Source organism: Hesperophylax consimilis, chromosome 8, assembly GCF_061612785.1.
Source record: "Hesperophylax consimilis isolate HC1 chromosome 8, BYU_Hcon_1.0, whole genome shotgun sequence".
In the NCBI taxonomy this organism is placed as follows: Eukaryota; Metazoa; Arthropoda; class Insecta; order Trichoptera; family Limnephilidae; genus Hesperophylax; species Hesperophylax consimilis.
The window spans coordinates 40,919,572-40,933,110 of record NC_142843.1 but is presented as its reverse complement, the minus strand read 5'-3'; the positions used below and the strand labels follow the sequence as shown (position 1 = coordinate 40,933,110).

Sequence of the window (13,539 nt, the reverse complement as noted above, 5' to 3'; positions counted from 1 at the left end):
CTTGAATTTGATTTACTGAGCAAGGTTCCTGTGTCTTATTACCTGTTTGAGAAGATATTAAGAGTGAATTTATGCCCGATACAAATGGCGCACTGAATTGGACTTTTTTTTTGCAAGCGTTGATGGGTTTTGTAGCAGGCGTATTATTTTGAGGCCCCTGAAGGGTATTGTTAGCACAACTTCCTTTACTCATTGGGTTTATACTAATGCTTTCATTTTCTGTCAAGATTTTCAAACAATTATTGCTTAAAATGGAATTATTACTGTCCTTCACAGGAAAGCACTGAGGTTTTGGACCATCCTTTATTTTTCTCATTTTCTTTGGCTTTGAGATCTTTAACTTTGCAAGTTTATCTCTTACCCTTTTCAAATTACGATTTTGACTGACCTTTGTAACTTTTTTCAAAATGGCAGGCTGGGTTATTGAGGATATAATATTTTGAGAATCCGGAATAACATCCGGCGAATGAGAAAGATCTATTATATTCATGCTCTCAAAGCTCTGTCTAATAGAGTCACAATAATTTGGAATATTAAGTGAAGCAAATAACCACTGCGTTTCAGATTCTGTTAAATTATTATAATTAGTGGTGCAATGATTATTCACATTTTGCATATTCTGTGATATTCCTGTTTTTTGTAAGTTTCCAAAATCTTGAATCAATGGTTTCTGAGAGCAATTGTAATAGCTGGGATACTGTTCATTAAGTGTACCATGTGATCCTTCAGCGGGGTTCGTTGATTGTCCCCTATCCCATCCTTCTGGCTGTTGAACCTTGACTTGATCAGTGCTTCCATCAGTCCACTGTATGATGCTGTCTGTAGCCACACTTGATAAGTTTTCATATGGCATCAATGGTTTCTGAGAGCAAAAATTATTGTTGTAATAGCTGGAACACTGTTCATTAAGAATACTCTGTGATTCCTCCGCTGAGTTTGTTGTTTGCAACGGGAATTGTCCTCTATGCCAATCTTCTGACTGTTGAACATTGACTTGGTGAGTATTTTGAACATTCGTATTATCCATAGTCACACTTGGTAAGTTTTCATATGGCATCAATGGTTTCTGAGAGCAAAAATTATTGTTGTAATAGCTGGAACACTGCTCATTAAGAATACTCTGTGATTCTTCCGCTGAGTTTGTTGTTTGCAACGGGAATTGTCCTCTATGCCAATCTTCTGACTGTTGAACATTGACTTGGTGAGTATTTTGAACATTCGTATTATCCATAGTCACACTTGATAAGTTTTCATGCACTGCAAGTGATGTCTGATAGACTCGAGGCTGTTCATCTAGTGTACTCTGTGATTCTTTACCAAGATTCATTGCTTCCAGCGGTAATTGTCCCATATCCCATTCAAGTGATTGTTGAACCACAACGTTAGTGTTCAGAAGATTCATGTTGTCTGTAGCCGCCCTTGACAAGTGTTCATCCACAATATAACTCAATTGGTGATCCAGCTTTTCCCAAACCTTAAAAATTGATTTTATAAATTATAGTTCAGCATGTGATAATTTTCTCAGATCGCTGGCCACGCTTGATATGAATATTTTTTGAAATATCACTTTGATTTGGCTTAGTTACTAAAAAATATACTTTTTTAAAAATCAATTTTGTCTATCAAAATTTCGTCAGTTTGGTTTTTTTTTTCTTTTCTTGTTTGACTATTTGTATTGAGCGTGGCCAGAGATTCTAAAAGTTTAACCAACATTCTATAGTATAATAACCACAAAGTTAATTAATTTTTTATTTATTTTTAATGTTAATACCGCACAAGAGTCTCTACTAATCCATACTAACTGGAGCCAGTGAGACTATGGCATCCCCAATTGGGGTATGTTGTGTCGCTGAAAAGAGTGAGGAGGGGAAGGAGATGTAAAAGAGGAAGCTGGGGAAGTCTTTGGCTATTCAGATCTGGTCACCAACCATAGCTAAAGCCATTTCAAGCAATATTTCGATCCTGAGAGAACCTATCACTCTGAAAATAAAGTTCTTATTTTTCAACATCATTATTAGCAGGTATTCGACTAGAAAGTATTGTCATAATGAACAATTAATTAATTCAGCTGGATTGATCAGGTTATCGATATGAATTATTACAAACCTGCATGTTACAACTATTTTTGGTGCAAACATTTCTAATTTGTTTCAGTTCTGATAAAATATGTGTAGCTTTTTTACAGTCAATGACTTGTCGTCCGGAAATATGTTGGTGCATTTGCTTACTCCATTGCATGAGATTTTCTCGTGCATGTTTTTCCTGAAAACAATGCAAACATTATTTTTTATACTTAGACAGTTTAGAATATTGTAATAATCACCTCCTGAAGTTTGGCGGTACCAACCACGGTATATCACCCACAAGCATTTTTTGGTTAATATTAGCTTTACATCTACAACCATGTTTTTTTATTCACCTGATCTGTCTTCTTTGGACGCCCTCTTTTCTTTGATTTGTTTTGTTCTTCATCGTAATGATTTTTATTCTGAAACACGATTTTGCTATTCTTCCAATCAATTTGAACATAATCCTCATTACTAATGTTTTTCACTAGTAGCTACAAAAAAATATATAATTACATCCTATTTCAAGCATTTGTACTGTTTTTTTGCAAGAGCTTTTGGGAGATAACTGTTTTTTTTCAATTGTGTTCTACGTACCTTCGTACTTTTCTTTTTGCATTTATTACCCTTTTCCTCAATTCTCCAATTTTTTCTATATTTATTTTCTTTTTCTTGTATGCCCCAATATTTTATTTTTCCTCTATTTATCCGAGAAGATCTTCTAATTTTATTTGCTACAAACAAAATCAAGGTTTATTTACACTCTTTGAATAAAATGTTATCTAAGTACAGTAATAATTACAGTAAAAGAATTTGGCATTCTCAGACTATAAAAATATTACCATTTGTTATTTCTGCTACTGGCTATATACCTAGCTCTCTCATTCAAAATTTAAGCGTATTAGATCTGTCAAAGAATTTATATATAAAAATGTAAAAATCAGTCATTTTAAATACATGTAGGATTACGAAAGATTTTTAAAATATTTATATTGAGGGATCAGTAGGATTTATGGGTCCAATTAGAAGTTCTACTGAGCCGAACCCTCTGATATGAAAATATCTGGAGTCGGTGAATTATTTTCCCATTTTATCTCTGTTGATTTGACAAGTTGTTCTTGTATTGTTTTGTATTTATTATGCTTATATAATGCACTTGCATAATGTGGATTGACTAGATGATCATTTGTGGAAAAGTGTGTGGAAAGGTTTAGTTTTTCCTGTAGGGAAGATTTAACCCGGACATAAAGTCGAAAAAAATTTGGATGATTTGTATAGCGCCGTTTTTGTGCAAGATCACCTCAAAGGCACATTTGGTATATTATTATGTAATTACGATTACCTTTGTCTACTTCACTGCAATAAGTCTCGTCAGAAGAAGCCATTTATCAGTAATGGAATAGAATAAAAAATAAATAAAACCCCTCAAGATGAAAACATTATGAAAAATTTTCAAACCAAAATCTGAAAAGCGCGGTACAACATTGGAACATTACAATATTTATATGGCTGCTGGTTTAAACGGTTCACATCCCAAAATAATTTAAGTACACCAACAAATCAAGAACTTTTGAATATATTTTTTTAACACTATTTCGAATATCTATGGTTTTCTCTCTGACGTTTGGCTACGACTTTGACTTATGACTTGTTTTGACATTCGTTTGTTGTGAAAATGTGATATCTTATTATCTTCTCTTGCATATTCTTTCATCCGTGATTGGGACTTTTTGGTATAGAATTTTAATGCTTTGTTAGTTTATTAAGAGTTTGTTCTTTCGATTCTTAAATTGATTTTTTGTGTAGAAGATAATATGGCTCCAGAATTTTATATTCTTCGTACATTTATCATTGGTTTTTGCTTAGGAATCGGCCTTTTTGTTATTATTCATGTCAAATATAGATATTTCTCTCACGAGCACTCCGAAAATTGTATAATTGATCGTTACAAAATAAATACTTCTCACCAAAGAACTTATGACAGCTGGTTCAAAGAAATGGGATTTGGCAAACAAATTTTGAATAACGATGAGCTTCGATACACTGATATTCACGGAGAAACAGAATCAGAATGGTTACATCGAATAGTTTCCATAATATGTGTCGTTTATACGACAAATCCAAAGAATGTCGTTGCCGTTAACGAAACATGGTCAAAATCGTGCAATGAAGTTATATTCTATAGTAAAAACTCTGATAACTACAAACCATCCGTTCCGGCTAGCAAATCCAATGTGACATCATCATTTCATCTGCTGTGTGATGTGATCAATAAGATAGTGAAGGATTATCCTCATATCCAATGGGCCTTGTTTGTGAAGGACGACATGTTTGTGATCCCGGAGAACCTGCGGCGAATGGTGGCAGTGCTGGATCCGTGGCAGGGGCACTACCTGGGGCACACCATCAGCTTCTGGGGTGTGTCATACAACATGGCGCTGGCGGGCTTCGTGCTGAGCATGGGGGCCATGCGGCGACTGGGGGACATGTTCCCGAACACCACGGCCTGTATCCAGGGGGGCAAATATTGGAAGCAGGAGGATATGTACCTGGGTAACTATCTATAAATAATTATTGCCCTATTGAAGACTGCTATTGTCTGGGATTTTTATAATTTTGTTATGAATTCTTTTTAGCTATAATTTTTTTAATTCTTTATTTTAGTGACTATTTAAACAATGTACACACAAAATATTATAGTGAATATATGTACATTAAATTGTATTTCTTAGTACTCCTCACTAGGATGACCTGTGCTGAGGTGGACTAAAGTTATTTAGGTCTATTTTATTAGTCTTCTATATCGTTTTTAATGTTTTTTCATTGACCCCTTTCAGCCAGATTTTTATTCTTGATTTGTACAAAACTTTTCTACATATTAGTTTTTTATCTGGAGGAAGGAGATTGTGGAGTTCTGTTGCAAAAATAAATGTAGTTTCTTTGTCCTAATGTGGTTTTATATCTTGGAACCATTTTGATTTGTGTGTGATGAATACGCAGTCTAGTAGAAGATTCTGTATTTTTTATGGTTTCAATAGTATATTTTTGGCATATATTTTCTGTACATTTGGTAGATCAAAACTATTTCAAATTTCGATCGAAGGCATTCTTATGGGTACTTTCAGTATGGTCTTTATGACTTCTTTTTTAATTGAATCCGGTTAAGCACCTGTCATTCTGTGCTTCAATAAGACCCGTTGCAGATGATATCGACTCCTTAACGTTTTCTGCCCAATGTGAGGCGCTATAGAGGTCATCATAATGCACAAAAGCACAAGTATTTCACACCTATTTTTATAATGTTTATCAATCATCCTACATTACTACATTTTTACATTACCTGCCTCAGAACAGTTTACACCTAGTGAGATAGGTAATGTAAAGAATGGAATTTTTTTATTGTGAATACCGCACAAGAGTCCCAACTGCTCCCGACCATCTGAAGTCAGTGAGACTATGCCATCCCCAATTGGGGTCTGTTGTGCAGCTGAAGGTAGTGGGGAGGGGAAGGAGATGGGGAAGAGGAAGGTGGGGAAGTATAGATGAATTTACTATTCTTGTCCTTTTTCAGGAAAACATCTGCGTAGCATGAACATTTATCCGGTAGATACGCGGGACGAGGACGGCTTCTCCGCCTTCATCGGCTACGACCTCGATAAGATGATGTTCCCAGGATCCACTCAGCAGTTCACCATATACAACACCAGAGCACTGTACCCGCCTAAGTGCTGTGGCTCCAGAATTATCACTTTCCCGGTAAATTTAATTTCCTAATTTAAAAGAAATCTCTTGCTTACTTTACAGTGTCTTAATATTTATCTTTATCTACACAGGGTGGGGCAGAAGTAATAGCCCCGTTTTGAGGAAGTATAAAAAAAACTAATAAACTTACTTAAAACCTTTTTATTATGATCTGTATATAATCCCATTTTTTTCATTAACTTTTGAATACCACTTCAGCGCAATGGTGGCCTTTAGCAGCAATACACTGATGTAGTATATTTCTGAAGTTTCCAGCTGCTTTTCTTGCAGCAACAATTGAGTGACGTAAGTAATCTGGGAGATCTGCGATTCCAACGAGATGGGGCTAAAACACACATGGCTCAGATTTCTATGGCCCAATTAAGACAAATGTTCCCTGATCGACTTTATTATCTCTACCCTTTTTTTTATTTATTACCCCTTGATGTGTGCAGAAGTCTCTAAGTTTATTAGTTTTTTTTAATATCTCCTCAAAATCGTGTCATTACTTATATATATAATAATATCTGGAAGTGAACTGGTGTCGACGGAACGTACAGGAGCTGCTTACGTAGGGTACCTTGTACCTTCACGCGCACATGTTTCAATCAGTAGGTCGCCCAGCCTTTTGGGATTGTACCTTGTACCTTCATGCGCACGTGCTTCAACCAGTCCGTCGCCCAGGCCTGTGGGATCATAACTAAGAGCTTTGCTAGTGTGGCTCATAACAATTCAATTTTTTTCCGTTTGTTTCCAGCTGTTATCGATTGGCTAACTAATTCGTCTCAAGTTCACAATACATGTACAAAAAGACCCTGAAAGACAGAAATAACAAAGTACTATTTCAAGTTATTTTCACCTTGCTCAGAAACTGTTAAACTTTTCAATACTTTATAAACCTCTATACTAGGAGTTCACCTATGCTGTGGAGGACTATTGTAAATGTTGTTATTATGTATTAACTTTTATTAACTGAAAATTTCAATTTCTGAATGAATACCTAATATTAGTAAGCAAAATTTAAAAATATTTATGTAAGTCAGGTTGTAAACACTAATATTTAGGTTTTTTTAGTGTGTATTTTTAAGTTAAGAAAATGAAATATGTATGTTTCTTTTAACTTAACATAGAAAAAAAGATTGCACCTAAACCATGGGTTCTAGACTCATAGTGTGGCTGTCCAAGAACATTCAAAACCTCACCAATGTGTACATAATAATGTTTACTCCAGGTGCTCAGTTCAACGGAGATGTACACATACCACAACATGATCTACAAGCTGCGCATCTTCACGTCGGGAACGCGCGGAAACCGCCCCGCGCCCACCGCCGTGCCGGAGCTGCAGGTCTGGCAGGACTTCCTGCGCGAGGAGGGGCTGGCGCTCAACTCCTCCGACGCCCAGTACGAGCAGAGCTGGTACGTCTTTTCTCCAAATATTATGTGAAATGATCCATTGCATGGCGAAATTCGATTCAATTTAATAATGCATATTTTTGATATAAATATTATTAAAAATTCACTAGGAAATGGTTGCATCAATCAATTTAATTCTTATTTTAAAAGAATATTTAATTGAAAAGTAAAATGTTTCAGTCATAATTTCAAACTCTTGTTTGTCAAATTTGCTTACAAAGGAGTACTTTATCTAGACTTCAAGAAAATTAAAGCCGCACATCCAGCGACCGCTTCCACAAAATTGCTACATATACTTTCTCACCTATACTTTGGTTCGAAAACGCAATGTTTGTGTTTTCCGCAGCCGATTGAAAAATTCTCTGTGCATTCGAAACGGGAAGGTAGGGAGATTATTTCATATTTTGACAACCACCAATCGGTGCGGTCTGTCATGGAACATAAAGTGAAGTTATTTCCACTGAACGAGCATAATAATTATAAATTGTAAATTAATAATGGATGAGATTGTTCTATCGTGAACTCATATTTAAACAAAGTCTTTTTATAGGGCCCAACAAACTTCTGGAACAATTTTTGACAGCTGCTGTTTCTAGATTCTTAAGTGGTAATTAGGCTTGTATATAAATACCCAGTTGTGAGGAATCATATGTGACAGCGAGTCGCATTTCTGGTGAAATGACGTCACTTCGTCTCATTTTTTTTAATATCTGGCCGAGTAAATAAAACTATTTCTTCAAAATCAGTTTCCGAGACGAGGAAGAAATTACTTTAACCAAAACTGTCTTCTATTTTCAATTACTGAAGGTACATAGGTCATACCTGAAATTTGTGCTTCCTCCCTGGTGCAGTAATTTCTGCGATCGCTAAAACTACAAGAACGTCTTCCTCGTCGAAACTCATCTTGACAGTTGACAGCGAGAATGAGAGCACACACGTCTTACTCATCAGACATCTACAAAATGATGACAAAATGTCTATGGTCACGTCTACCGCGCCTCAATGTTTCAACAAAGGGGGGAGACGGAACGTGGGCGAAAACAATTTTTTTTCACTAATGTTCGAGGTAATGTTAAACGTATTGTTTGTGGAAACAGTCCCAGGAGACCCCGCTTAAGGTGCACACGCACACACATTTGGTCATGTGCAGAAAGGAAGTGATTTTTCACTAGCGTTCGTTGGTGACTTGCCATGCCGCACTCGCCTCCTGCACCGCGTTTCCGGACAACGCTAGGTAAAGGTCTTTTGTTTTTGGTTAAACTATAGCAAGCTTTGTGTCAGACAAAGCTAGTCAACTAATCGCGTTTATAAAATAAAATCTTTCCAGGTACATCAAGTTTGGGAATGCCACGGCCATTCCGGGAATATTTGGCACCAGAGAACTGGAGACCAGGAAGCGCCTTGGAGGACCCAACAAGCTGTTCAACCCGACTAACATGCCCGAGGTTCTGGAGTACATGCTCTCCAATTACACGGCCAAGAAGGCAATGCACACAATATGATCTCATAATCGCTAAATCAATACCATAAACTGATTTGATAAAATGGCCAGTGTATTTAGCGAGTGGCGTGCTTTAACTGACGGTTCATTGTTGAAACCATCTTTTAAATAACTAATAAATAGCGTTATTTGAATTTCCGCTTACTGCTAATTTCGCTAAATACAGACGATACCGGGCATTATTTTGTGAAATTGTTACTCAATTGAAATTTATTAGCACATTTTTAAATAGGACATACAATATTAAGTCTGAGAATCAAAACAAACTGAAGCGTGTAACAGTTTTACCTCGTTAATGCTTACTTTAAACTAGGATTCGAAGCATATATGTATATATATCACGGATATTCACGTATCACAATATATATCACAATATTTATTGCCGATATATGTAATTTAGTAGGTGTCTTGTTGTTTTTCTGGGATATCCCTGCATTTCTCCATGTTTAACTTTACTGTGATTCTCCGGATACCGATAAATATAAATATCATGATATTTTCCAACCTTGCTTTAAACCAAGATTTTCTTATACAGCAAAACCCTCATATAAGGAGTTTTCATACCTTGTTTTTACAGTAATAAAACTTAGAAGAGAGTTTCACTGTAATCATCATTACTCAATTGATTGACAACGAAAACCTAATACATTACACATATCTCTTGCATCCTTCTTGAATAAAATACTGATTATGGATCGTAGCATGAAAATTAATAGAGAGATTATTTATGTAGTTCAATAGATTTGTTCTTTTTCTATTTTTGGCATAACCAATTAATGTAAAACTGATTACCTCGGTGTAAACCTGATTGTCTATTTCCAGGGTAATTTTCATTATTTACTATAGGATAAGTTATGTGTTTCTGATGATCTTTACAAATTGCATTTTTTCTCATATAATATCTATGTATTTATTGTTAACAAGTTTAATTTGTAGAACTAGATTTCAATTTTAAGTTTTTCTTTTACATGTTCATTAATATTATTACATATTCAATTTATGTATAAAAAAATACAGTTTTGTCATAAACATGTTCTGCTGTGTAATTATTATGTATTATGCTTGACAGCTTTTTCGCATTCTGAAGGCATTATCTAACTGATGAGATTACCGTTTGATAATTCCTTCAGCTGTCAAGCGTAATAATAATTACAGAGCAGAACATGTTTATAAATAAACTGTATTTTTATAAATTGGTTCCATGATATTTCACGAAAATGAATTCAACACACCTTTAAAAAGTGGTATAGAGTCATTAAAAATGATAAAACAAAAACTAAGTTTAATAGTTACCTATTTAACCTAGTTATTGTTTCATGACTTTATACCTCTTTTTGTAGGCGTGTTGCATTGTCATTTTGATGATATACCCGGTCAACTTATAAATTGACTAGTAATATTATTGAATATATAAAATTAATATCTATAAATTTTCCAATGTAAGTGAACTTGAAGTAAAAATTTTAAGACCAGATGGAATGATTCTTTCATCGAGTACAACAATAAATAAATAAAATAATTACTGTAATATCGCCGATTTTAACTGATAAAAATTTTAAGATGTCATAGAAAACCTGCGCTACAATGCGTTTGGATTTTAATTGTTGCATCGCTACCAAATTACTATAAGGACTTGTTATGTGTAATAATTGAATGTACTTAAATATTTTATGTGATTGTTACTTATTTAGTTATGTAAATGGGTAGCTTTTATATTTATAATATGTACTGTGAACTACAAGCCAAATTTACTGGATGATTTTTCAATGACTGGCAGTTATGTTTGAAATTGGTAGCTCTATAGCAGGGACGCACAGACTGTGGCCCGCCATCACTTTGAGTACGACCCGTGACCGCATTTCTATGTTGTCACGTTTCTTCTTTTCAACGCAAACTAAATCTATTTTTAGCAATAGAATTTTCAAAGAAAAGTTTGCTGATTTTAAAAAGGTGTCTATATTATATTTATTTAACCCTTCAGGCTTTTAAATATTTTTATCTACGAGTCCCAATGACAATTTATCACGGAGTGAAATTTGAAATGTGGTATTTTTCTTATATTTCTTATTTTTGAAGTTGTTGTAAAAACCAATTACCTTTCAGATGTGTTTGAAATAAACATTGATATTTCTAATTAATAAAATTATAATATCAAATATGAAAATGTTAACAAAAAACTTACCTAAACATTTGATATTTAGAAAATACATTCCTTTTTGTAGGGAATTAATATGAAAACTGTCACTTCACTTTATATGCCGTTCATACAATAATTTTTCAACTTTCAACTGTCAATACATTTTCAAAAATTCCGCCAATTTGTAATCATACACTTTGACAATTTAAAAAATTTTATCCATGGAATCAAGTATAAATATTAACTGAGAAGAATAATTATTTCTCTTTTGAACAACAAACAAATCACAAATATCCACCCCGGTCAGATCTGTCCTTCAAAGGCCCTAATGGAATATAACGTTTGTGGCTAGTAGTTTCCTTCTGAGGCTTTAAGGGTTAATAAACCTTTTGGAATTGTGGCTGAAATGATCAGATAACTTTTATTGATTTACAAAATGATGACAATCTTTGTCATAATTTTAATAAAATTCTCTTCGGCCCTCGTCTTAAAAAGTCTGTACGCCCCTGCTCTACAGGGATTACAACTATTTATTCATTCATTGTAAATCTCAATAAAATAAAATCCATTTTTTAGCTACGGAATCTAATCTTAATTAAATCCGTCCATTTGATTTGTTAGTATTAAAAAAGAGTATTTTAGCTAAATAATAATAAGTATATGTTTTATTTTATTTATATACACATGAGGCACTTTCAATGTTGGGGAATTTTGCAAAGCAGAAGAAAAAAAACAACTTATTACATATTATAACATATATTATGTACCCTTCATTTAAAAATGCCAGTTCCAAATATTGGTAATTTGTTTTCAATGTTACTGTCATTGATTGCTGAATTTGTTATGCATTCCAAAATGACTTCATACGCTTTTTTCATGAGGAATGTTGTGAAAAAATGTGCCTGGTTGTTCAATCCACTGATGAGTGGAATAAGTCTGATTGACATACTTACGAATAATTGAAAAAATAATATATCAATTCAATGTAACTTCTTATGCTTTTTTTCATGAGGAGTGTTGTGAAAAAATGTGCCTGATTGTTCAACCACTTATAAGTGGAATAAGTCTGATTGACATACTTACAATAGGTATAACTAATTGAAAAAATAACATATCAATTCATTATCAAGTGCTTTTGTAGTAGATGTATATACCGGTTAACTGAAATTTTAGTAATACCGATTTTTTGTGGTATACAATATAAAATTTTTATCGAATTTAGATTTATTTATTTCGACATAGGCAAATAAATATTTGAGTAAAGAACATCTTTCTTTGAAAAGTTTAAGGACTTATCTGGATTTTTTTTGGCAGCTGTTGTTTTTTTTTTGTTTTTTTGTGAATTCCGCACAAGAGCCCCGACTACTCCCAGCTACCTGGAGCCAGTGAGACTATCAGTGAGGCATCCCCAATTGGGGTATGTTGTAAGGTTGAAGGTAGCGGGGAGGGGAAAAGGAAGGAGGGGGGAAGGATCTGGCTATTCAGATCTGGTCACCAAACAAGGCTAAAGCCATTTCAAGAAACGTTTCAATTCTGAATGGTGGTTTTACACTAGATACTGAGAGTATCTTCCACTCTGGAACGTGTCACAAATATACTATATATTATTTTTAATGAATGAATTGTGAACTAACATAAATTAAGCAAATAAAATTTGTTTTTTATTTTTGCAATAAATTAATGAGTAATACTTCGAATTGTAATGTTTAATCTTTGAAGACAATATTAGCAATTTGAAATCAGAAAAGGATGAAGTCCCATCTAGGAACTGAACCCAGGACCTTTGCCTTGCCGGGGTTCTGCACTACCACTGAGCTAATCCGAAAAATCAATCTAAAATCCTTAAAAAATTAATTCTATAATGGCCTGTATTTTCTAGTTTAAAACACAAATAAATAATGTACTAGATATTTGTTACACCTTTGAATTAAAACAATAATTTTTCCGTTTGGTCAAATGGCTTCAAATCCAAATTTAAGTTTAAAATATGAATAATAATAATATGGGGTTGCATTTAATAAAACTTATGTTCTGTATTTCATTAAACATTAGTATTTTTTAATTGTTGTAAGCATTTTTATGTTTTTGATTTGTCTTATATAAATTTATTTATCTGTTAAAACTAATACATATTATTTGTCTTGTGTGGAATAAGATTTTTATTTCTAAATACAAATCAGCATCCAATTAGAAAAAGTCTTCCACACATTTTATGAAAAGTTAAGAACAAAGTAGTGTATTTATTCTACAGTGCCTTGAGTTATGGATATTGTATATTTATATAATTACACAATAATATTTTTGTAATACGAACAAATAAAATATTTTATATGATTTTGCTTTATTTAAAAAAAGAAATGATTCTAATATTCATCTCAGAAATTATGTACATTTTTTAAAATTTTCGTTAATTCTTAACCGAAACGTTTTCAATTAGCATGGATATTATTATTCTACACTAAAATGTGTCGAAAGTCTAAGACCATAAGATATAGAAACTGGGAGATATGGCATGGAGGCGTGATGACCGTCGTCAAACTATGATCAAATATGCAATGGAAGATGTGTGTTTCATGTATAGGTAGAAACAAACAAAGGGCGCTGCTGTGCGTATATGGGATTGGCAGTAGTATGGCTTAGCTCAATTAATGGAGGACTAAACGCGGTTGGCGCTTACAAAA

At 33.7% G+C, this 13,539-nt stretch overlaps 1 protein-coding gene and 1 long non-coding RNA gene across 3 annotated transcripts; one reads left to right on the top strand and one right to left on the bottom strand.

Moving 5' to 3' along the window:
* Positions 1-1,144: 1,144 nt before the first annotated feature.
* Positions 1,145-2,775, bottom strand: LOC149422065 (uncharacterized). The gene is made up of 4 exons (XR_016302524.1): positions 2,664-2,775; positions 2,420-2,560; positions 2,107-2,262; positions 1,145-1,474 (listed from the first exon to the last, which is right to left on the bottom strand). It is a non-coding gene; the product is annotated as an uncharacterized LOC149422065 (long non-coding RNA).
* A 966-nt stretch (positions 2,776-3,741) lies between these two features.
* On the top strand, positions 3,742-13,034 carry LOC149422064 (C1GALT1-specific chaperone 1-like). 2 transcript variants are annotated; one of them, XM_089634276.1, is made up of 5 exons: positions 3,742-3,799; positions 3,933-4,619; positions 5,638-5,822; positions 7,039-7,223; positions 8,548-13,034. In XM_089634276.1, the coding sequence occupies exons 2-5, from the start codon at positions 4,064-4,066 to the stop codon at positions 8,720-8,722; spliced, it is 1,101 nt and encodes a 366-aa protein (XP_089490402.1). In that variant the 5' UTR covers positions 3,742-3,799; positions 3,933-4,063; the 3' UTR covers positions 8,723-13,034. The 2 variants fall into 2 exon arrangements, with proteins under 2 accessions (XP_089490402.1, XP_089490401.1); XM_089634275.1 differs by having other exon boundaries at positions 3,743-4,619.
* Positions 13,035-13,539: the final 505 nt, after the last annotated feature.